General features: G+C 49.4%; 1 protein-coding gene across 2 annotated transcripts in view; it reads left to right on the forward strand.

The window, feature by feature from the left end:
- nbas (NBAS subunit of NRZ tethering complex) overlaps positions 1-25,694 on the forward strand; it is a 384,598-nt gene that overhangs the window by 250,790 nt on the left and 108,114 nt on the right. For both annotated transcript variants that reach the window (XM_052524617.1, XM_052524618.1), the window contains exons 41-44: positions 7,059-7,282; positions 7,380-7,490; positions 8,117-8,251; positions 17,597-17,709. In XM_052524617.1, the coding sequence (XP_052380577.1) occupies positions 7,059-7,282; positions 7,380-7,490; positions 8,117-8,251; positions 17,597-17,709 (583 nt within the window). The remainder of the gene's footprint in view (positions 1-7,058; positions 7,283-7,379; positions 7,491-8,116; positions 8,252-17,596; positions 17,710-25,694) is intronic.

Genomic DNA, 25,694 nt, shown 5'->3' on the forward strand with positions numbered 1-25,694 from the left:
GAATCGCTTCCTTTTAGGTGGTTGTAGAATTTAACGGCTCTTTTCTGGATGTTGATAATTAGTGGGTATCGGCCTAATTCTGCTCTGCATGGACAATTTTGTGTTCTACGTTGTACACAGAGGATATTTTAGCAGAATTCTGCCTGCAGAGTCTCAATTTGGTGTTTGTCCCATTTTGTGAAGTCTTGGTTGGACCCCAGACCTCACAACCATAAAGGGCAATGGGTTCTATGACTGATTCAAGTATTTTTAGCCAGATCCTAATTGGGATGTTGAAATGTATGTTCCTTTTGATGGCATAGAATGCCCTTCTTGCCTTGTCTCCTGTTCCCTCCCAGTAGTGGGTTGTGGTCCTGTTCCCTCCCAGTAGTGGGTTGTGGTCCTGTTCCCTCCCAGTAGTGGGTTGTGGTCCTGTTCCCTCCCAGTAGTGGGTTGTGGTCCTGTTCCCTCCCAGTAGTGGGTTGTGGTCCTGTTCCCTCCCAGTAGTGGGTTGTGGTCCTGTTCCCAGTAGTGGGTTGTGGTCCTGTTCCCTCCCAGTAGTGGGTTGTGGTCCTGTTCCCTCCCAGTAGTGGGTTGTGGTCCTGTTCCCTCCCAGTAGTGGGTTGTGGTCCTGTTCCCTCCCAGTAGTGGGTTGTGGTCCTGTTCCTCCCAGTAGTGGGTTGTGGTCCTGTTCCCTCCCAGTAGTGGGTTGTGGTCCTGTTCCCAGTAGTGGGTTGTGGTCCTGTTCCCTCCCAGTAGTGGGTTGTGGTCCTGTTCCCTCCCAGTAGTGGGTTGTGGTCCTGTTCCCTCCCAGTAGTGGGTTGTGGTCCTGTTCCCTCCCAGTAGTGGGTTGTGGTCCTGTTCCCTCCCAGTAGTGGGTTGTGGTCCTGTTCCCTCCCAGTAGTGGGTTGTGGTCCTGTTCCCTCCCAGTAGTGGGTTGTGGTCCTGTTCCCTCCCAGTAGTGGGTTCTCGTCCTGTTCCCTCCCAGTAGTGGGTTGTGGTCCTGTTCCCTCCCAGTAGTGGGTTGTGATACTGTTCCCTCCCAGTAGTGGGTTGTGGTCCTGTTCCCCCAGTAGTGGGTTGTGGTCAGTAGTGGGTTGTGGTCCTGTTCCCTCCCAGTAGTGGGTTGTGGTCCTGTTCCCTCCCAGTAGTGGGTTGTGGTCCTGTTCCTCCCAGTAGTGGGTTGTGGTCCTGTTCCCTCCCAGTAGTGGGTTCTCGTCCTGTTCCCTCCCAGTAGTGGGTTGTGGTCCTGTTCCCTCCCAGTAGTGGGTTGTGATACTGTTCCTCCCAGTAGTGGGTTGTGGTCCTGTTCCCACCCAGTAGTGGGTTGTGGTCCTGTTCCCTCCCAGTAGTGGGTTGTGGTCCTGTTCCTCCCAGTAGTGGGTTGTGGTCCTGTTCCCTCCCAGTAGTGGGTTGTGGTCCTGTTCCCAGTAGTGGGTTGTGGTCCTGTTCCTCCCAGTAGTGGGTCGTGGTCCTGTTCCCTCCCAGTAGTGGGTTGTGGTCCTGTTCCCTCCCAGTAGTGGGTTGTGGTCCTGTTCCCTCCCAGTAGCGGGTTGTGGTCCTGTTCCCTCCCAGTAGTGGGTTGTGGTCCTGTTCCCTCCCAGTAGTGGGTTGTGGTCCTGTTCCCTCCCAGTAGTGGGTTGTGGTCCTGTTCCCTCCCAGTAGTGGGTTGTGGTCCTGTTCCCTCCCAGTAGTGGGTTGTGGTCCTGTTCCCTCCCAGTAGTGGGTTGTGGTCCTGTTCCCTCCCAGTAGTGGGTTGTGGTCCCTCCCAGTAGTGGGTTGTGGTCCTGTTCCCTCCCAGTAGCGGGTTGTGGTCCTGTTCCCTCCCAGTAGCGGGTTGTGGTCCTGTTCCTCCCAGTAGTGGGTTGTGGTCCTGTTCCCTCCCAGTAGTGGGTTGTGGTCCTGTTCCCTCCCAGTAGTGGGTTGTGGTCCTGTTCCCTCCCAGTAGTGGGTTGTGGTCCTGTTCCCCTCCCAGTAGTGGGTTGTGGTCCTGTCCCTCCCAGTGTGGGTCCCTGTTCCCCCAGTAGTGGGTTGTGGTCCTGTTCCCTCCCAGTAGTGGGTTGTGGTCCTGTTCCTCCCAGTAGTGGGTTGTGGTCCTGTTCCTCCCAGTAGTGGGTTGTGGTCCTGTTCCCTCCCAGTAGTGGGTTGTGGTCCTGTTCCTCCCAGTAGTGGGTTGTGGTCCTGTTCCCTCCCAGTAGTGGGTTGTGGTCCTGTTCCCAGTAGTGGGTTGTGGTCCTGTTCCCTCCCAGTAGTGGGTTCTGGTCCTGTTCCCTCCCAGTAGTGGGTTGTGGTCCTGTTCCCTCCCAGTAGTGGGTTGTGGTCCTGTTCCCTCCCAGTAGTGGGTTGTGGTCCTGTTCCCTCCCAGTAGTGGGTTGTGGTCCTGTTCCTAGTAGTGGGTTGTGGTCCTGTTCCCCTCCCAGTAGTGGGTTGTGGTCCTGTTCCCTCCCAGTAGTGGGTTGTGGTCCTGTTCCTCCCAGTAGTGGGTCGTGGTCCTGTTCCCTCCCAGTAGTGGGTTGTGGTCCTGTTCCCTCCCAGTAGCGGGTTGTGGTCCTGTTCCTCCCAGTAGTGGGTTGTGGTCCTGTTCCCCCTCCCAGTAGTGGGTTGTGGTCCTGTTCCCTCCCAGTAGTGGGTTGTGGTCCTGTTCCCTCCCAGTAGTGGGTTGTGGTCCTGTTCCCTCCCAGTAGTGGGTTGTGGTCCTGTTCCTCCCAGTAGTGGGTTGTGGTCCTGTTCCCTCCCAGTAGTGGGTTGTGGTCCTGTTCCCTCCCAGTAGTGGGTTGTGGTCCTGTAGTGGGTTGTGGTCCTGTTCCCTCCCAGTAGTGGGTTGTGGTCCTGTTCCTCCCAGGTCCCTGTTCCCTCCCAGTAGTGGGTTGTGGTCCTGTTCCTCCCAGTAGTGGGTTGTGGTCCTGTTCCCTCCCAGTAGTGGGTTGTGGTCCTGTTCCCTCCCAGTAGTGGGTTGTGGTCCTGTTCCCTCCCAGTAGTGGGTTGTGGTCCTGTTCCCTCCCAGTAGTGGGTTGTGGTCCTGTTCCCTCCCAGTAGTGGGTTGTGGTCCTGTTCCCTCCCAGTAGTGGGTTGTGGTCCTGTTCCCTCCCAGTAGTGGGTTGTGGTCCTGTTCCTCCCAGTTCCCTGTTCCCCCAGTAGTGGGTTGTGGTCCTGTTCCCTCCCAGTAGTGGGTTGTGTCCTGTTCCTCCCAGTCCTGTTCCCTCCCAGTAGTGGGTTGTGGTCCTGTTCCCTCCCAGTAGTGGGTTGTGGTCCTGTTCCCTCCCAGTAGTGGGTTGTGGTCCTGTTCCCTCCCAGTAGTGGGTTGTGGTCCTGTTCCTCCCAGTAGTGGGTTGTGGTCCTGTTCCCTCCCAGTAGTGGGTTGTGGTCCTGTTCCTCCCAGTAGTGGGTTGTGGTCCTGTTCCCTCCCAGTAGTGGGTTGTGGTCCTGTTCCCTCCCAGTAGTGGGTTGTGGTCCTGTTCCCTCCCAGTAGTGGGTTGTGGTCCTGTTCCCTCCCAGTAGTGGGTTGTGGTCCTGTTCCCTCCCAGTAGTGGGTTGTGGTCCTGTTCCCTCCCAGTAGTGGGTTGTGGTCCTGTTCCCTCCCAGTAGTGGGTTGTGGTCCTGTTCCCTCCCAGTAGTGGGTTGTGGTCCTGTTCCTCCCAGTAGTGGGTTGTGGTCCTGTTCCCTCCCAGTAGTGGGTTGTGGTCCTGTTCCCTCCCAGTAGTGGGTTGTGGTCCTGTTCCCTCCCAGTAGTGGGTTGTGGTCCTCCCAGTAGTGGGTTGTGGTCCTCCCAGTAGTGGGTTGTGGTCCTGTTCCTGTTCCCTCCCCAGTAGTGGGTTGTGGTCCTGTTCCTCCCAGTAGTGGGTTGTGGTCCTGTTCCCAGTCCCCCACCCAGTAGTGGGTTGTGGTCCTGTTCCCTCCCAGTAGTGGGTTCTCGTCCTGTTCCCTCCCAGTAGTGGGTTGTGGTCCTGTTCCCTCCCAGTAGTGGGTTGTGGTCCTGTTCCCTCCCAGTAGTGGGTTGTGGTCCTGTTCCCTCCCAGTAGTGGGTTGTGGTCCTGTTCCCTCCCAGTAGTGGGTTGTGGTCCTGTTCCCTCCCAGTAGTGGGTTGTGGTCCTGTTCCCTCCCAGTAGTGGGTTGTGGTCCTGTTCCCTCCCAGTAGTGGGTTGTGGTCCTGTTCCCTCCCAGTAGTGGGTTGTGGTCCTGTTCCCTCCCAGTAGTGGGTTGTGGTCCTGTCGTCCACATACTTTTGATCATATAGGGTTTATATTTAAAATCTTTCAGTACTAGATGAAACATTTGGTATTTCTGACACCTCATTTTTCTTGACGTCGCGCTCTGTGTGGCTCTCACACATCTTTATATTGTGACAGTTTTACACTACAATGGGGGAGGAGGGAGAGATAAATAGAAGATGAGGAGAGGGAAGAGAGAGTAGGTTGCTATGGTGAAAATAAAAGTGTTGTTGTATTTAGTTAGACGTGATTTTTTTTTTTTTTTTTTACCTTTATTTAACCAGGCAAGTCAGTTAAGAACAAATTCTTATTTTCAATGACGGCCTGGGAACAGTGGGTTAACTGCCTGTTCAGGGGCAGAACGACAGATTTGTACCTTGTCAGCTCGGGGACTAGCCCAACGCTCTAACCACTAGGCTACCCTACCAGTCAAAAGTTAGGACACCTCATTCCAGTTTTTCTTTTTACTATTGTCTACATTGTAGAATAATAGTTTATACATCAAAACTATGAAATAACACATATGGAATCATGTCAAATCAAAATATATTTGAGATTCTTCAAAGTAGTCACCCTTTGCCTTGATGACAGCTTTGCACACTCTTGGCATTCTCTCAAGCGTTATGAGGAATGCTTTTCCAACAGTCTTGAAGGAGTTCCCACATATGCTGAGCACCTGTTGGCTGCTTTTCCTTCACTCTGCGGTCCAACTCATCCCAAACCATCTCAATTGGGTTGTGGTCGGATGATTGTGGAGGCCAGGTCATCTGATGCAGCACTCCACCACTCTCCTTGGTCAAATAGCTCAGCCTGGAGGTGTGTTGGGTCATTGTCCTGTTGAAAACAAATGATAGTCCCACTAAGTCCAAACCAGATGGGATGAGTATCACTGCAGAACGCTTAACCATGCTGGTTAAGTGTGGTCTAAATAAATAGCAGAGTGTCACTAGCAAAGCACCATCACACCTCCTCCTCCATGCTTCACGGTGAGAACTACACATGCAGAGATCATCCGTTCACCCACACTGCGTTTCACAAAGACATGGCGGATGGAACCAAAAATCTCCCAATTTGTATTCATCAGACAGATGAATGAGACAAGTCTCTTCTACTTATTGGTGACCTTTAGTAGTGGTTTCTTTGCAGCAATTCAACCATGAAGGCCTGATTCACACAGTCTCCTCTGAACAGTTGATGTTGATGTGTCTGTTACTTGAACTCTGGGAAGCATTTATTTGGGCTGCAATTTATGGGCTGGTAACTTTAACTTATCCTCTGCAGCAGAGGTAACTCGGGGTCTTCCTTTCCTGTGGCGGTCCTCATGAGAGACAGGTAACTCTAATGAACTGATCCTCTGCAGCAGAGGTAACTCTGGGTCTTCCTTTCCTGTGGCGGTCCTCATGAGAGTCTGGTAACTCTAATGAACTGATCCTCTGCAGCAGAGGTAACTCTGGGTCTTCCTTTCCTGTGGCGGTCCTCATGAGAGACAGGTAACTCTAATGAACTGATCCTCTGCAGCAGAGGTAACTCGGGGTCTTCCTTTCCTGTGGCGGTCCTCATGAGAGCCGGTTTCATCATAGTGCTTGATGGTTTTTGCAACTTCACTTGCGTTCTCGAAACGTTCCGGATTGACTGACCTTCATGTCTTAAAGTAATGATGGACTGTCGTTTCTCTTTGCTTATTTGAGCTGTTCTTGTTAATTGAAATGCATTCCAGGTGACTAGCTCATGAAGCTGGTTGAGAGAATGCCAAGAGTGTGCAAAGCTGTCAAGGCAACGGGTGGCTACTTTGAAGAATCTAAAATATATAAAATATATTTTGATTTGTTTAACACTGCTCTGGTTACTACATGATTCCATATGTGTTATTTCATAGTGTTGATATCTTCACTATTATTCTACAATGTAGAAAATAGTACAAATAAAGACAAACCCTTGAATTAGTAGGTTTTTCTAAAACGTTTGACTGGTACTGTGTGGATGTCGGAAGTTTACAAACACTTATGTTGGAGTCATTAAAACTCGTTTTTTCAAGAGCGAGTGGAGGACAGAGGAGACTCTTAAAGAAGAAGTTACAGGTCTGTGAGAGCCAGAAGAAAAAAAAAATCCGATAATGAGATTTTCTGGATTTTTTTTCTCATTTTGTCTGACTTAGTTGAAGTGTGCCTATGATGAAAATTACAGGCCTCTCATCTTTTTAAGTGGGAGAACTGTTGGTTGCTGACTAAATACTGTTTGCCCCACTGTACATGCATATATATAATAGACATAAATATTTGTGTGTGTGTGTATGTGTATATATATATATATACACATACATTTTATATATATATATATATATATATATATATATATATATATATATATATATATATATACATTTTATATATATATATATATACATTTTATTTATATATATATATATATATATATATATATATATATATATATATATATACATTTTATTTATATATATATATATATATATATAAAATGTATGTGTATATATATATAAAATGTATGTGTATATATATATAAAATGTATGTGTATATAATATGTGTGTTTTGTATTTCTCCATATTTAAAATGTATATGGGAGGGGATTTGAAATAATGCAGACAATTACATTGATGGAAAAAGATCCAATATTAAAGACAATGTTTGTCTATGGAGATTGCATGGCCATGTGCTAGATTTTATTTATACACCAGTCAGCAACAGATGCGGCTGAAAGCTGAATTCACTAATATGAAGGTGTCATATTTACAATTTCTTTTGAATGAATTTAGCCCGATGTCTTTTTTTGTGACTTTATTGCCTGGAGAGGCTGTGTGACTGAGGAAGGCTGCATTTGATCTGTTTCTTACTCAGGCCGACCCCAAGGAGCTGATCCGATTGGTCACCCAGCACGTGACGGCCCATTCTGATTGGCCAGCGGACGTGGAGGAGTTGATTGGCCAGCTCCAGGTGTATAACGAGCGTCTGACAGACCTGACGCAGGCCCAGGTGTTGCAGGGGCTGGGACGTGGGGTCGACATAAGACGATTCGGTTCTGACACGCACTACAAGAAACAGACCATACTGGGTCTGACTGAGTGAGTAGGGAGGGGGGGGGGGCGGGTAGTTAAAGTGATTTTTTACCAACATGACCTGGTTTTCCTGAAGTCTATGTTTGATGTGTGTGTGTTGCAGGACCCTGGATGACAGCGTGTGGAGGATCAGTCTGTCTCTCGCCCAGCGCTACAGCATTCCCCTCTGGGACATCTATATGACTCACCTGGAGTTCCTCTTCACTGACAGCGGGTAGGACACACCACACACACCACACACACACCACACACCACACACACCACACACACACACCACACACCACACACACCACACACACCACACCACACACACCACACCACACCACACACACACACACAACACAACACACCACAACACACACACACACACACACACACACACACACAACACACACACACACACACACCTTCTCTGTCTCTCTCTCAATGTCAATTTAAGGGTCTTTATTGGCATGGGAAACATGTGCCAAAGCAAGTGAGGTAGACAACATATATAGTGAAATAAACAATAAAAATTAACAGTGAACATTACACATACAGAATAGAGACATTTCAAATGTCATATTATGTAAATACAGTGTTTTAACAATGTACAAATGGTAAAGGACACAAGAGAAAATAAATAAGCATAAATATGGGTTGTATTTACAATGGTGTTTGTTCTTCACTGGTTGCCCTTCTCTTGTGGCAACAGGTCACAAATCTTGCTGCTGTCATGGCACAATGTGGTATTTCACCCAGTAGATATGGGAGTTTATCAAGATTGGATTTGTTTGTGGGTCTGTGTAATCTGAGGGAAATATTTGTCTCTAATATTTGTCTCCTCCTCCTCCTCCTCAGTCTCTCTACCAAGGACATCGAGGGTCGTGTGGACACCTTGGCTCTATTTGACTCTCTGAAGTCAGAACCTGAGTCTTTCCACAGTCACATGACTAAATATGTGTTGACCTCCGTGGAAGGGACAGACCTGCCCAGGTACAAACACTCCTTCATTCTTCACTGTCTATCACAGTGGTTCTTAATCCTCTCCTCTGGGACCCGCACATATTTCACAATTGTCCTACATCGTCAGATTGAGGTGAGAATCCATACAGTGCCAGTGTGTGAGTGCCAGTGTGTGAGTGCCAGTGTGTGCCACAGTAAAGACAATCCTGTCTCATCAAGAAGGAGCAGCTTAAGAACAGAACAAAGAACTGGCAACCCCTACCACCACAGAATACCACTGATAAACAACCCCTACCACCACAGAATACCACTGATAAACAACCCCTACCGCCACAGAATACCACTGATAAACAACCCCTACCACCACAGAATACCACTGATAAACAACCCCAACCACCACAGAATACCACTGATAAACAACCCCTACCACCACAGAATACCACTGATAAACAACCCCTACCACCACAGAATACCACTGATAAACAACCCCTACCACCACAGAATACCACTGATAAACAACCCCTACCACCACAGAATACCACTGATAAACAACCCCTACCACCACAGAATACCACTGATAAACAACCCCTACCACCACAGAATACCACTGATAAACAACCCCTACCACCACAGAATACCACTGATAAACAACCCCTACCACCACAGAATACCACTGATAAACAACCCCTACCACCACAGAATACCACTGATAAACAACCCCTAACACCACAGAATACCACTGATAAACAACCCCTAACACCACAGAATACCACTGATAAACAACCCCTACCACCACAGAATACCACTGATAAACAACCCCTACCACCACAGAATACCACTGATAAACAACCCCTACCACCACAGAATACCACTGATAAACAACCCCTACCACCACAGAATACCACTGATAAACAACCCCTACCACCACAGAATACCACTGATAAACAACCCCTACCACCACAGAATACCACTGATAAACAACCCCTACCACCACAGAATACCACTGATAAACAACCCCTACCACCACAGAATACCACTGACTGAGCTAGTATAAAATGTCCCCATCACCATGCCGGTCTACAAGTCCAACTGGCCAGTGTCCTTAAAGGCATACTTCCTGATTTTGGCAATGAGGCCCTTTTGTCTCTGAATACCATGTGAATACCATGTTTATGTCTCTTTGTCCCCAGAGCCTGATGAACATGGTGAATACCATGTGAATACCATGTTTATGTCTCTTTGTCCCCAGAGCCCGATGAACATGGTGAATACCATGTGAATACCATGTGAATACCATGTTTATGTCTCAGTCCCCAGAGCCCGATGAACATGGTGAATACCATGTTTATGTCTCTTGTCCCCAGAGCCCGATGAACATGGTGAATACCATGTTTATGTCTCTTTGTCCCCAGAGCCCGATGAACATGGTGAATACCATGTGAATACCATGTTTATGTCTCAGTCCCCAGAGCCTGATGAACATGGTGAATACCATGTTTATGTCTCTTTGTCCCCAGAGCCCGATGAACATGGTGAATACCATGTTTATGTCTCTTTGTCCCCAGAGCCCGATGAACATGGTGAATACCATGTGAATACCATGTTTATGTCTCTTTGTCCCCAGAGCCTGATGAACATGGTGAATACCATGTTTATGTCTCAGTCCCCAGAGCCTGATGAACATGGTGAATATTTGTCTCAGTCCCCAGAGCCCGATGAACATGGTGAATACCATGTTTATGTCTCTGTCCCCAGAGCCCGATGAACATGGTGAATACCATGTGAATACCATGTTTATGTCTCAGTCCCCAGAGCCTGATGAACATGGTGAATACCATGTGAATACCATGTTTATGTCTCAGTCCCCAGAGCCTGATGAACATGGTGAATACCATGTGAATACCATGTTTATGTCTCAGTCCCCAGAGCCTGATGAACGTGGTGAATACCATGTGAATACCATGTTTATGTCTCAGTCCCCAGAGCCTGATGAACGTGGTGAATACCATGTGAATACCATGTTTATGTCTCTTTGTCCCCAGAGCCTGATGAACGTGGTGAATACCATGTTTGTCTCTTAGTCCCCAGAGCCCGATGAACATGGTGAATACCATGTTTATGTCTCTTTGTCCCCAGAGCCCGATGAACATGGTGAATACCATGTTTATGTCTCTTGTCCCTGAGCCCTATGAACATGGTGAATACCATGTGAATACCATGTTTATGTCTCTTGTCCCCAGAGCCTGATGAACATGGTGAATACCATGTTTATGTCTCTTTGTCCCCAGAGCCCGATGAACATGGTGAATACCATGTGAATACCATGTTTATGTCTCTTTGTCCCCAGAGCCTGATGAACATGGTGAATACCATCTTTATGTCTCAGTCCCCAGAGCCCGATGAACATGGTGAATACCATGTTTATGTCTCTTTGTCCCCAGAGCCCGATGAACATGGTGAATACCATGTTTATGTCTCTTTGTCCCCAGAGCCCGATGAACATGGTGAATACCATGTGAATACCATGTTTATGTCTCTTTGTCCCCAGAGCCCGATGAACATGGTGAATACCATGTTTATGTCTCTTTGTCCCCAGAGCCTGATGAACGTGGTGAATACCATGTGAATGCCATGTTTATGTCTCTTTGTCCCCAGAGCCTGATGAACGTGGTGAATACCATGTGAATACCATGTTTGTCTCAGTCCCCAGAGCCTGATGAACGTGGTGAATACCATGTGAATACCATGTTTATGTCTCTTTGTCCCCAGAGCCCGATGAACGTGGTGAATACCATGTTTATGTCTCTTTGTCCCCAGAGCCCGATGAACATGGTGAATACCATGTTTATGTCTCTTTGTCTCGTAATGGAGGATGTTACATTAGTCAGTGCAAACTAGCGTTAGAGCAATGACTGGAAGTCTATAAGTATCTGCTAGCATGCTATGTTTAATTGACTGGAAGTCTATGGGTATCTGCTAGCATGCTATGTTTAATTGACTGGAAGTCTATGGGTATCTGCTAGCATGCTATGTTTAATTGACTGGAAGTCTATGGGTATCTGCAAGCATGCTATGTTTAATTGGCTGGAAGTCTATGGGTATCTGCTAGCATGCTATGTTTAATTGACTGGACGTCTATTGGTATCTGCTAGCATGCTATGTTTAATTGGCTGGAAGTCTATGGGTATCTGCTAGCATGCTATGTTTAATTGACTGGAAGTCTATAGGTATCTGCTAGCATGCTATGTTTAATTGACTGGAAGTCTATGGGTATCTGCTAGCATGCTATGTTTAATTGACTGGAAGTCTATGGGTATCTGCTAGCATGCTATGTTTAATTGACTGGACGTCTATGGGTATCTGCTAGCATGCTATGTTTAATTGACTGGAAGTCTATGGGTATCTGCTAGCATGCTATGTTTAATTGACTGGAAGTCTATGGGTATCTGCTAGCATGCTATGTTTAATTGACTGGAAGTCTATGGGTATCTGCGAGCATGCTATGTTTAATTGACTGGAAGTCTATGGGTATCTGCTAGCATGCTATGTTTAATTGACTGGAAGTCTATGGGTATCTGCTAGCATGCTATGTTTAATTGACTGGACGTCTATGGGTATCTGCTAGCATGCTATGTTTAATTGACTGGAAGTCTATGGGTATCTGCTAGCATGCTATGTTTAATTGACTGGAAGTCTATGGGTATCTGCTAGCATGCTATGATTGTATCCCCATAGACATCCAGTCAATGTGTTAATGCTATTTCCTTCAAACTGCACTCAGATACATCAAAATGGTATCAGCAAGTTTTTCCTCATTGCCAAAATCCCGAAGTAACCCTTTTAAAATGTCCCTCTCCTCCTCTCCCTGATCCTCTTCTCCTCTCCCTGATCCACTTCTCCTCCTCTCCCTGATCCACTTCTCCTCCTCTCCCTGATCCACTTCTCCTCCTCTCCCTGATCCACTTCTCCTCCTCTCCCTGATCCTCTTCTCCTCCTCTCCCTGATCCTCTTCTCCTCCTCTCCCTGATCCTCTTCTCCTCTCCCTGATCCTCTTCTCCTCCTCTCCCTGATCCTCTTCTCCTCTCCCTGATCCTATTCTCCTCTCCCTGCTCCTCTTCTCCTCTCCCTGATCCTATTCTCCTCTCCCTGATCCTCTTCTCCTCTCCCTGATCCTCTTCTCCTCTCCCTGATCCTCTTCTCCTCTCCTCGATCCTCTTCTCCTCTCCCTGATTCCACTTCTCCTCCTCTCCCTGATTCCATCTTCTCCTCCTCTCCCTGATCCTCTTTCTCCTCCTCTCCTGATCCTCTTTCTCCTCCTCTCTCCCTGATCCTCTTCTCCTCTCCCTGATCCTCTTCTCCTCCTCTCTCCTGATCCTCTTCCCCTCTCCTGATCCTCTTCCCTCTCCCTGATCCTCTTCCCCTCTCCCTGATCCTCTTCTCCCTCTCCTGATCCTCTTCTCCTCTCCCTGATCCTCTTCTCCTCTCCCTGATCCTCTTCCCCTCTCCCTGATCCTCTTCTCCTCCTCTCCTGATCCTCCTCTTCCCCTCTCCCTGATCCTCTTCTCCTCTCCCTGATCCTCTTCTCCTCTCCCTGATCCTCTTCTCCTCTCCCTGATCCTTTTCTCCTCTCCCTGATCCTTTTCTCCTCTCCTGATCCTCTTCTCCTCCTCTCCCTGATCCTCTTCTCCTCCTCTCCTGATCCTCTTCTCCTCCTCTCTCCCTGATCCTCTTCTTCTCTCTCTCCCTGATCCTCTTCTCCTCTCCCTGATCCTCTTCTCCTCTCCCTGATCCTCTTCTTCTCCATCTCCCCTGATCCTCTTCTTCTCCTCTCCCTGATCCTCTTCTCTCCCTGATCCACTTCTCCTCTCCCTGATCCACTTCTCCTCTCCCTGATCCTATTCTTCTCCCTGATCCATCTTCTCCTCTCCTGATCCTCTTCTCCTCTCCCTGATCCTCTTCTCATCTCCCTGATCCTCTTCTCCTCTCCCTGATCCCCTTCTCCTCTCCCCTGATCCTCTTCTCCTCTCCTGATCCTCTTCTCCTCTCCCTGATCCTCTTCTCCTCTCCCTGATCCATCTTCTCCTCTCCCTGATCCATCTTCTTCTCCTCCCTTCCCCTGATCCATCTTCTTCTCCTCTCCTGATTCCATCTTCTCCTCTCTCCTGATCCATCTTCTCCTCTCCCTGATCCATCTTCTCCCTCTCCCTGATCCATCTTCTCCTCTCCCTGATCCTCTTCTCCTCTCCCTGATCCTCTTCTCCCTCTCCCTGATCCTCTTCTCCTCTCCCTGATCCATCTTCTCCCTCTCCTGATTCCATCTTCTCCTCTCCCTGATCCTCTTCTCCTCTCCCTGATCCTCTTCTCCTCTCCCTGATCCATCTTCTCCTCTCCCTGATCCATCTTCTCCTCTCCCCTGATCCCCTTCTCCTCTCTCCCTGATCCCTTCTCCCTCTCCCTGATTCCCTTCTCCTCTCCCTGATTCCATCTTCCCTCTCCCTGATTCCATCTTATCCTCTCCCTGATTCCCTCTTCTCCTCTCCCTGATCCTCTTCTCCTCTCCCTGATCCTCTTCTCCTCTCCCTGATCCTCTTCTCCTCTCCCTGATCCTCTTCTCCTCTCCCTGATCCACTTCTCCTCTCCCTGATCCACTTCTCCTCTCCCTGATCCACTTCTCCTCTCCCTGATCCTCTTCTCCTCTCCCTGATCCTCTTCTCCTCTCCCTGATCCTCTTCTCCTCTCCCTGATCCTCTTCTCCTCTCCCTGATCCATCTTCTCCTCTCCCTGATCCCTCTTCTCCTCTCCCTGATCCTCTTCTCCTCTCCCTGATCCTCTTCTCCTCTCCCTGAACCTCTTCTCCTCTCCCTCTCCCCTGATCCTTCTTCTCCTCTTCTCCTGATCCTCTTCTCCTCTCCCTGATCCTCTTCTCCTCTCCCTGATCCTCTTCTCCTCTCCCTGATCCTCTTCTCCTCTCCCTGATCCCCTTCTCCTCTCCCTGATCCTCTTCTCCTCTCCCTGATCCTCTTCTCCTCTCCCTGATCCTCTTCTCCTCTCCCTGATCCTCTTCTCCTCTCCCTGATCCTCTTCTCCTCTCCCTGATCCCCTTCTCCTCTCCCTGATCCTTCTCCTCTCCCTGATCCTCTTCTCCTCTCCCTGATCCTCTTCTCCTCTCCCTGATCCTATTCTCCTCTCCCTGATCCTATTCTCCTCTCCCTGATCCTCTTCTCCTCTCCCTGATTCCATCTTCTCCTCTCCCTGATTCTCTTCTCCTCTCCCTGATTCCATCTTCTCCTCCTCTCCCTGATTCCATCTTCTCCTCCTCTCCCTGATACCATCTTCTCCTCCTCTCCCTGATTCCATCTTCTCCATCTTCTCCCTAATTCCATCTTCTCCCTAATTCCATCTTCTCCCTAATTCCATCTTCTCCTCCTCTCCCTGAATCCATCTTCTCCTCCTCTCCCTGATACCATCTTCTCCCCCTCTCCCTGATTCCATCTTCTCCCTAATTCCATCTTCTCCCTAATTCCATCTTCTCCCTGATTCCATCTTCTCCCTGATTCCATCTTCTCCCTGATTCCATCTTCTCCCTGATTCCATCTTCTCCCTGATTCCATCTTCTCCCTGATTCCATCTTCTCCCTGATTCCATCTTCTCCCTGATTCCATCTTCTCCCTGATTCCATCTTCTCCCTGATTCCATCTTCTCCCTGATTCCATCTTCTCCCTAATTCCATCTTCTCCCTAATTCCATCTTCTCCCTAATTCCATCTTCTCCCTAATTCCATCTTCTCCCTAATTCCATCTTCTCCTCTCCCCTGATTCCATCTTCTCCTCTCCCGAATTCCATCTTCTCCTCTCCCGGATTCCATCTTCTCCCTGATTCCATCTTCTTCTCCCTGAATCCATCTTCTCCCTGAATCCATCTTCTCCCTGAATCCATCTTCTCCCTGATTCCATCTTCTCCCTGATTCCATCTTCTCCCTGATTCCATCTTCTCCCTCATCCATCTTCTCCCTAATTCCATCTTCTCCCTGATTCCATCTTCTCCCTAATTCCCTCTTCTCCTCTCCATGATTCCATCTTCTCCATGATTCCATCTTCTCCCTGATTCCATCTTCTCCCTGATTCCATCTTCCTCCTGATTCCATCTTCTCTTCTCCCTGATTCTCCTCTCCCTGATTCCATCTTCTCCTCCTCTCCCTGATTCCATCTTCTCCTCCTCTCCCTGATTCCATCTTCTCCTCCTCTCCCTGAATCCATCTTCTCCTCCTCTCCCTGATTCCATCTTCTCCTCCTCTCCCTGATTCCATCTTCTTCTCCTCTCCCTGATTCCATCTTCTTCTCCTCTCCCTGATTCCATCTTCTTCTCCTCTCCCTGATTCCATCTTCTTCTCCTCTCCCTGATTCCATCTTCTCCTCCTCTCCCTGATTCCATCTTCTTCTCCTCTCCCTGATTCCATCTTCTTCTCCTCTCCCTGATTCCATCTTCTCCTCTCCCTGATTCCATCTTCTTCTCCTCTCCCTGATTCCATCTTCTTCTCCCCTCCCTGATTCCATCTTCTTCTCCCCTCCCTGATTCCATCTTCTTCTCCTCTCCCTGATTCAATCTTCTTCTCCCCTCCATGATTCCATCTTTCCCCTCCATGATTCCATCTTCTCCCTAATTCCATCTTCTCCCTGATTCCATCTTCTCCTCTCCCTGATTCCATCTTCTCCCTGATTCTCCTCTCCCTGATTCCATCCTCTCCTCTCCCTGATTCCATCTTCTCCCTAATTCTCCTCTCCCTGATTCCATCTTCTCCTCTCCCTGATTCCATCTTCTCCTCTCCCTGATTCCATCTTCTCCTCTCCCTGATTCCATCTTATCCTCTCCCTGATTCCATCTTATCCTCTCCCTGATTCCATCTTCTCCTCTCCCTGATTCCATCTTCTCCTCTCCCTGATTCCATCTTCTCCTCTCCCTGATTCCATCTTCTCCTCTCCCTGATTCCATCTTCTCCTCTCCCTGATTCCATCCTCTCCTCTCCCTGATTCCATCCTCTCCTCTCCCTGATTCCATCCTCTCCTCTCCCATATTCTCCTCTCCCATATTCTTCTCTCCCTGATTCTCCTCTCCCTGATTCCATCCTCTCCTCTCCCATATTCTCCTCTCCCTGATTCTCCTCCCCCTGATTCTCCCCTCCTGTCCCTGATTCTCCTCTCCCTGATTCTCCTCTCCCTGATTCTCCTCCCCCTTATTCTCCTCTCCCATATTCCATCTCTCCTGATTCTCCTCTCCCTGATTCTCCTCTCCCATATTCTCCTCTCCCTGATTCTCCTCTCCCTGATTCTCCTCTCCCTGATTCTCCTCTCCCTGATTCTCCTCTCCCTGATTCTCCTCTCCCTGATTCTCCTCCCCTTATTCTCCTCTCCCTGATTCTCCTCTCCCTGATTCTCCTCTCCCTGATTCTCCTCCCCTGATTCTCCTCTCCCTGATTCTCCTCTCCCTGATTCTCCTCTCCTGATTCTCCTCCCCCTGATTCTCCTCTCCTGATTCTCCTCTCCCTGATTCTCCTCTCCTGATTCTCCCCTCCTGTCCCTGATTCTCCCCTCCTGTCCCTGATTCTCCCCTCCTGTCCCTGATTCTCCCCTCCTGTCCCTGATTCTCCCTCCTGTCCCTGATTCTCCTCCCCTGATTCTCCTCTCCCTGATTCTCCTCTCCTGATTCTCCTCTCCCTGATTCTCCCTCCTGACCCTGATTCTCCCCTCCTGTCCCTGATTCTCCCTCCTGTCCCTGATTCTCCCTCCTGTCCCTGATTCTCCTCCCCTGATTCTCCTCTCCCTGATTCTCCTCTCCCTGATTCTCCTGTCCCTGATTCTCCCCTCCTGTCCCTGATTCTCCCTCCTGTCCCTGATTCTCCCCTCCTGTCCCTGATTCTCCTCCCCTGATTCTCCTCTCCTCTCCCTGATTCTCCTCCCCCTGATTCTCCCCTCCTGTCCCTGATTCTCCCCTCCTGTCCCTGATTCTCCTCCCCCTGATTCTCCTCTCCCTGATTCTCCTCTCCCTGATTCTCCTCTCCCCTGATTCTCCTCCTGACCCTGATTCTCCCCTCCTGTCCCTGATTCTCCCTCCTGTCCCTGATTCTCCCTCCTGTCCCTGATTCTCCTCCCCTGATTCTCCTCTCCCTGATTCTCCTCTCCTGATTCTCCTCTCCCTGATTCTCCTCTCCCTGATTCTCCCCTCCTGTCCCTGATTCTCCCCTCCTGTCCCTGATTCTCCTCCTGTCCCTGATTCTCCTCCCCCTGATTCTCCCCTCCTGTCCCTGATTCTCCCCTCCTCTCCCTGATTCTCCTCCCCCTGATTCTCCTGTCCCTGATTCTCCTCTCCTCTCCTTTCTAGGCTGTTGTATTACTATACCCTGTTGGAGGAGTGTTGTGGATCGTACTGCTCTTCTGTCATCACCCCTGACACTCACATCAAACTGCTCAAGAAGCTCCGCTCCGTCACTACCGGTAAGGAAACAACCAGTGACATCACTACCGGTAAGGAAACAGCCAGGGACATCACTACCGGTAAGGAAACAGCCAGGGACATCACTACCGGTAAGGAAACAGCCAGGGACATCACTACCGGTAAGGAAACAGCCAGGGACGTCACTACCGGTAAGGAAACAGCCAGGGACGTCACTACCGGTAAGGAAACAACCAGGGACGTCACTACCGGTAAGGAAACAACCAGGGACATCACTACCGGTAAGGAAACAACCAGGGACATCACTACCGGTAAAGAAACAGCCAGGAACATCACTACCGGTAAGGAAACAGCCAGGGACATCACTACCGGTAAGAAACAACCAGGGACGTCACTACCGGTAAGGAAACAGCCAGGGACGTCACTACCGGTAAAGAAACAACCAGGGACGTCACTACCGGTAAGGAAACAACCAGGGACGTCACTACCGGTAAGGAAACAACCAGGGACGTCACTACCGGTAAGGAGACAACCAGGGACATCACTACCGGTAAGGAAACAACCAGGGACATGGTGACATATGACACCCTATTCCCTATGCAGGGCACTACTTTAGGCCAGGGCTCTATGACACCCTATTCCCTATGCAGGGCACTATTTTAGACCAGGGCTCTATGACACCCTATTCCCTATGCAGGGTACTACTTTAGACCAGGGCTCTATGACACCCTATTCCCTATGCAGGGCACTATTTTAGACCAGGGCTCTATGACACCCTATTCCCTATGCAGGGCACTACTTTAGACCAGGGCTCTATGACACCCTATTCCTATGCAGGGCACTACTTTAGACCAGGGCTCTATGACACCCTATTCCCTATGCAGGGCACTACTTTAGACCAGGGCTCTATGACACCCTATTCCCTATGCAGGGCACTGCTTTAGACCAGGGCTCTATGACACCCTATTCCCTATGCAGGGCACTGCTTTAGACCAGGGCTCTATGACACCCTATTCCCTATGCAGGGCTCTATGACACCCTATTCCCTATGCAGGGCTCTATGACACCCTATTCCCTATGCAGGGCTCTATGACACCCTATTCCCTATGCAGGGCACTACTTTAGACCAGGGCTCTATGACACCCTATTCCCTATGCAGGGCACTGCTTTAGACCAGGGCTCTATGACACCCTATTCCTATGCAGGGCTCTATGACACCCTATTCCCTATGCAGGGCTCTATGACACCCTATTCCTATGCAGGGCACTATGACACCCTATTCCCTATGCAGGGCTCTATGGCACCCTATTCCCTATGCAGGGCACTACTTTAGACCAGGGCTCTATGACACCCTATTCCCTATGCAGGGCTCTATGACACCCTATTCCCTATGCAGGGCACTACTTTAGACCAGGGCTCTATGACACCATATTCCCTATGCAGGGCTCTATGACACCCTATTCCCTATGCAGGGCTCTATGACACCCTATTCCCTATGCAGGGCACTACTTTAGACCAGGGCTCTATGACACCCTATTCCCTATGCAGGGCTCTATGACACCCTATTCCCTATGCAGGGCACTGCTTTAGACCAGGGCTCTATGACACCCTATTCCCTATGCAGGGCTCTATGACACCCTATTCCCTATGCAGGGCACTACTTTAGACCAGGGCTCTATGACACCCTATTCCCTATGCAGGGCTCTATGACACCCTATTCCCTATGCAGGGCACTGCTTTAGACCAGGGCTCTATGACACCCTATTCCCTATGCAGGGCACTGCTTTAGACCAGGGCTCTATGGCACCCTATTCCCTATGCAGGGCTCTATGACACCCTATTCCCTATGCAGGGCACTACTTTAGACCAGGGCTCTATGACACCCTATTCCCTATGCAGGGCACTACTTTAGACCAGGGCTCTATGACACCCTATTCCCTATGCAGGGCACTACTTTAGACCAGGGCTCTATGACACCCTATTCCCTATGCAGGGCACTACTTTAGACCAGGGCTCTATGACACCCTATTCCCTATGCAGGGCACTACTTTAGACCAGGGCTCTATGACACCCTATTCCCTATGCAGGGCTCTATGACACCCTATTCCCTATGCAGGGCTCTATGACACCCTATTCCTATGCAGGGCACTACTTTAGACCAGGGCTCTATGACACCCTATTCCCTATGCAGGGCTCTATGACACCCTATTCCTATGCAGGGCTCTATGACACCCTATTCCTATGCAGGGCACTACTTTAGACCAGGGCTCTATGACACCCTATTCCCTATGCAGGGCTCTATGACACCATATTCCCTATGCAGGGCTCTATGACACCCTATTCCCTATGCAGGGCTCTATGACACCCTATTCCCTATGCAGGGCTCTATGACACCCTATTCCCTATGCAGGGCACTATGACACCTATTCCCTATGCAGGGCTCTATGATACCCTATTCCCTATGCAGGGCACTATGACACCCTATTCCTATGCAGGGCTCTATGACACCCTATTCCCTGTGCAGGGCTCTATGACACCCTATTCCTATGCAGGGCTCTACGACACCCTATTCCCTATGCAGGGCACTACTTTAGACCAGGGTCTATGGCACCCTATTCCTATGCAGGGCACTACTTTAGACCAGGGCTCTATGACACCCTATTCCCTATGCAGGGCACTACTTTAGACCAGGGCTCTATGGCACCCTATTCCCTATGCAGGGCACTACTTTAGACCAGGGCTCTATGACACCTTATTCCCTATGCAGGGCTCTATGACACCCTATTCCCTATGCAGGGCACTACTTTAGACCAGGGCTCTATGACACCCTATTCCCTATGCAGGGCTCTATGACACCCTATTCCCTATGCAGGGCTCTATGACACCCTATTCCCTATGCAGGGCTCTATGACACCCTATTCCTATGCAGGGCACTACTTTAGACCAGGGCTCTATGGCACCCTATTCCCTATGCAGGGCACTACTTTAGACCAGGGCTCTATGACACCCTATGCAGGGCACTACTTTAGACCAGGGCTCTATGACACCCTATTCCTATGCAGGGCACTACTTTAGACCAGGGCTCTATGGCACCCTATTCCCTATGCAGGGCTCTATGACACCCTATTCCCTATGCAGGGCACTACTTTAGACCAGGGCTCTATGACACCCTATTCCTATGCAGGGCTCTATGACACCCTATTCCCTATGCAGAGCTCTATGACACCCTATTCCTATGCAGGGCTCTATGACACCCTATTCCCTATGCAGGGCACTGCTTTAGACCAGGGCTCTATGACACCCTATTCCCTATGCAGGGCACTACTTTAGACCAGGGCTCTATGACACCATATTCCCTATGCAGGGCACTGCTTTAGACCAGGGCTCTATGACACCCTATTCCCTATGCAGGGCTCTATGACACCCTATTCCCTATGCAGGGCTCTATGACACCCTATTCCCTATGCAGGGCACTACTTTAGACCAGGGCTCTATGACACCATATTCCCTATGCAGGGCTCTATGACACCCTATTCCCTATGCAGGGCTCTATGACACCCTATTCCCTATGCAGGGCACTACTTTAGACCAGGGCTCTATGACACCCTATTCCCTATGCAGGGCTCTATGACACCCTATTCCCTATGCAGGGCTCTATGACACCCTATTCCCTATGCAGGGCTCTATGACACCCTATTCCCTATGCAGGGCTCTATGACACCCTATTCCTATGCAGGGCACTATGACACCCTATTCCTATGCAGGGCTCTATGATACCCTATTCCTATGCAGGGCACTATGACACCCTATTCCCTATGCAGGGCTCTATGACACCCTATTCCCTATGCAGGGCTCTATGACACCCTATTCCCTATGCAGGGCTCTACGACACCCTATTCCTATGCAGGGCACTACTTTAGACCAGGGCTCTATGGCACCCTATTCCCTATGCAGGGCACTACTTTAGACCAGGGCTCTATGACACCCTATTCCCTATGCAGGGCACTACTTTAGACCAGGGCTCTATGGCACCCTATTCCCTATGCAGGGCACTACTTTAGACCAGGGCTCTATGACACCTTATTCCCTATGCAGGGCTCTATGACACCCTATTCCTATGCAGGGCACTACTTTAGACCAGGGCTCTATGACACCCTATTCCCTATGCAGGGCTCTATGACACCCTATTCCCTATGCAGGGCTCTATGACACCCTATTCCCTATGCAGGGCACTACTTTAGACCAGGGCTCTATGGCACCCTATTCCCTATGCAGGGCACTACTTTAGACCAGGGCTCTATGACACCCTATGCAGGGCACTACTTTAGACCAGGGCTCTATGACACCCTATTCCCTATGCAGGGCACTACTTTAGACCAGGGCTCTATGGCACCCTATTCCCTATGCAGGGCTCTATGACACCCTATTCCCTATGCAGGGCACTACTTTAGACCAGGGCTCTATGACACCCTATTCCCTATGCAGGGCTCTATGACACCCTATTCCTATGCAGAGCTCTATGACACCCTATTCCCTATGCAGGGCTCTATGACACCCTATTCCCTATGCAGGGCACTGCTTTAGACCAGGGCTCTATGACACCCTATTCCTATGCAGGGCACTGCTTTAGACCAGGGCTCTATGACACCCTATTCCCTATGCAGGGCTCTATGACACCCTATTCCTATGCAGGGCTCTATGACACCCTATTCCCTATGCAGGGCACTACTTTAGACCAGAGCTCTATGACACCCTATTCCCTATGCAGGGCACTACTTTAGACCAGGGCTCTATGACACCCTATTCCCTATGCAGGGCACTACTTTAGACCAGGGCTCTATGACACCCTATTCCCTATGCAGGGCTCTATGACACCCTATTCCCTATGCAGGGCTCTATGACACCCTATTCCCTATGCAGGGCTCTATGACACCCTATTCCCTATGCAGGGCACTACTTTAGACCAGGGCTCTATGACACCCTATTCCCTATGCAGGGCACTGCTTTAGACCAGGGCTCTATGACACCCTATTCCTATGCAGGGCTCTATGACACCCTATTCCCTATGCAGGGCTCTATGACACCCTATTCCTATGCAGGGCTCTATGACACCCTATTCCTATGCAGGGCACTACTTTAGACCAGGGCTCTATGGCACCTATTCCCTATGCAGGGCACTACTTTAGACCAGGGCTCTATGACACCCTATGCAGGGCACTACTTTAGACCAGGGCTCTATGACACCCTATTCCCTATGCAGGGCACTACTTTAGACCAGGGCTCTATGGCACCCTATTCCTATGCAGGGCTCTATGACACCCTATTCCCTATGCAGGGCACTACTTTAGACCAGGGCTCTATGACACCCTATTCCCTATGCAGGGCTCTATGACACCCTATTCCCTATGCAGAGCTCTATGACACCCTATTCCTATGCAGGGCTCTATGACACCCTATTCCCTATGCAGGGCACTGCTTTAGACCAGGGCTCTATGACACCCTATTCCCTATGCAGGGCACTGCTTTAGACCAGGGCTCTATGACACCCTATTCCCTATGCAGGGCTCTATGACACCCTATTCCTATGCAGGGCTCTATGACACCCTATTCCCTATGCAGGGCACTACTTTAGACCAGAGCTCTATGACACCCTATTCCCTATGCAGGGCACTACTTTAGACCAGGGCTCTATGACACCCTATTCCTATGCAGGGCACTACTTTAGACCAGGGCTCTATGACACCCTATTCCTATGCAGGGCTCTATGACACCCTATTCCTATGCAGGGCTCTATGACACCCTATTCCCTATGCAGGGCTCTATGACACCCTATTCCCTATGCAGGGCACTACTTTAGACCAGGGCTCTATGACACCCTATTCCTATGCAGGGCACTACTTTAGACCAGGGCTCTATGGCACCTATTCCCTATGCAGGGCTCTATGACACCCTATTCCCTATGCAGGGCACTACTTTAGACCAGGGCTCTATGACACCCTATTCCCTATGCAGGGCTCTATGGCACCCTATTCCCTATGCAGGGCACTATTTTAGACCAGGGCTCTATGACACCCTATTCCCTATGCAGGGCACTACTTTAGACCAGGGCTCTATGACACCCTATTCCCTATGCAGGGCACTACTTTAGACCAGGGCTCTATGACACCCTATTCCCTATGCAGGGCACTACTTTAGACCAGGGCTCTATGACACCCTATTCCCTATGCAGGGCACTGCTTTAGACCAGGGCTCTATGACACCCTATTCCCTATGCAGGGCACTACTTTAGACCAGGGCTCTATGACACCCTATTCCCTATGCAGGGCACTACTTTAGACCAGGGCTCTATGACACCCTATTCCCTATGCAGGGCTCTATGACACCCTATTCCCTATGCAGGGCACTACTTTAGACCAGGGCTCTATGACACCCTATTCCCTATGCAGGGCACTACTTTAGACCAGGGCTCTATGACACCCTATTCCCTATGCAGGGCTCTATGACACCCTATTCCCTATGCAGGGCACTACTTTAGACCAGGGCTCTATGACACCCTATTCCCTATGCAGGGCACTACTTTAGACCAGGGCTCTATGACACCCTATTCCCTATGCAGGGCTCTATGACACCCTATTCCCTATGCAGGGCACTGCTTTAGACCAGGGCTCTATGACACCCTATTCCCTATGCAGGGCACTATGACACCCTATTCCCTATGCAGGGCTCTATGACACCCTATTCCCTATGCAGGGCACTGCTTTAGACCAGGGCACTATGACACCCTATTCCCTATGCAGGGCTCTATGACACCCTATTCCCTATGCAGGGCACTACTTTAGACCAGGGCTTTATGATGTGTGTGTGTGTGTCCCGCCCGTGTGTTCTGAACTCGACTGGAAGTTGTCAACAGTATTTGCACGCATCACTTCCTCCCCTCCTGTCCCTCGTAACACCAGCCCTTCTACCACACACACCAGTGGAGGCTGGTGACTTAAACAGCGCCACACCTGCAGCTATGGCAAACGACGACATTCACGCACTTGTGTTGCTCCGTTTTGTGTACTTATCAAAAGGCCTTTGATTCAGTTGACCGTGAATTGTTGCTCGCTAGACTCAGAAACATTGGTCTCAGTGAAGGGGCAGTACATTGGTTTAGCAACTAATCTTTCTGACAGAACACAATGTGTTATATACTGACCATCACTAGTCTGGCTTTCTAGAGATTAATAAAGGTGTCCCTCAGGGTTCCATTTTAGCTCCTGTGTTGTTCTCAATTTTTGTATTAATGATTTGGGAACTGGGATGCAACCAGCTAAGTTCCATCTATATACAGATGACACAGTCTTCTCTTTATGTACTTCCTTCTCTGGTTCAGGCTGTTGAAGAGCTCCACGCTGCTTTTCACTCACTGCAGGCCTCCCTTTATGGTCTCAAACTGGTCTTGAATGTACAAAAAAAAAACTAAATTCATGACCTTAACCAGAGCTAGAACTCTGCCAGAGAAGGTTAGCATCGTCACATCTGGTGGCTTATCCACTGAACAAGTGTCATGCTACACATACCTAGGTATCTATATATAATAATAATAATATATAATAATATATTGGATGATTGGATTGGATGACAAGTTGTCCTTTAAAGTTCATGTGGATAATGTTGTGACAAGCTTACATTGAAATTATTTTCGTAATAAGGCTTGCTTCCCGCTTATGGCTAGAAAGAAGCGTGTGTTCAGGCCACTTTTCTCTCTGTAATTGATTATGGTTGTTGTATATGCATGCAGCCTCCTCTGTCTAACAGAGACTGGACTCTGTTTATCATACAGCCTCCTCTGTCTAACAGAGACTGGACTCTGTTTATCATGCATCCTCCTCTGTCTAACAGAGACTGGACTCTGTTTATCATTCAGCCTCCTCTGTTTATCATGCATCCTCCTCTGTCTGACAGAGACTGGACTCTGTTTATCATACAGCCTCCTCTGTCTGACAGAGACTGGACTCTGTTTATCATGCAGCCTCCTCTGTCT

Source organism: Oncorhynchus keta, chromosome 8, assembly GCF_023373465.1.
Source record: "Oncorhynchus keta strain PuntledgeMale-10-30-2019 chromosome 8, Oket_V2, whole genome shotgun sequence".
Classification (NCBI taxonomy): Eukaryota; Metazoa; Chordata; class Actinopteri; order Salmoniformes; family Salmonidae; genus Oncorhynchus; species Oncorhynchus keta.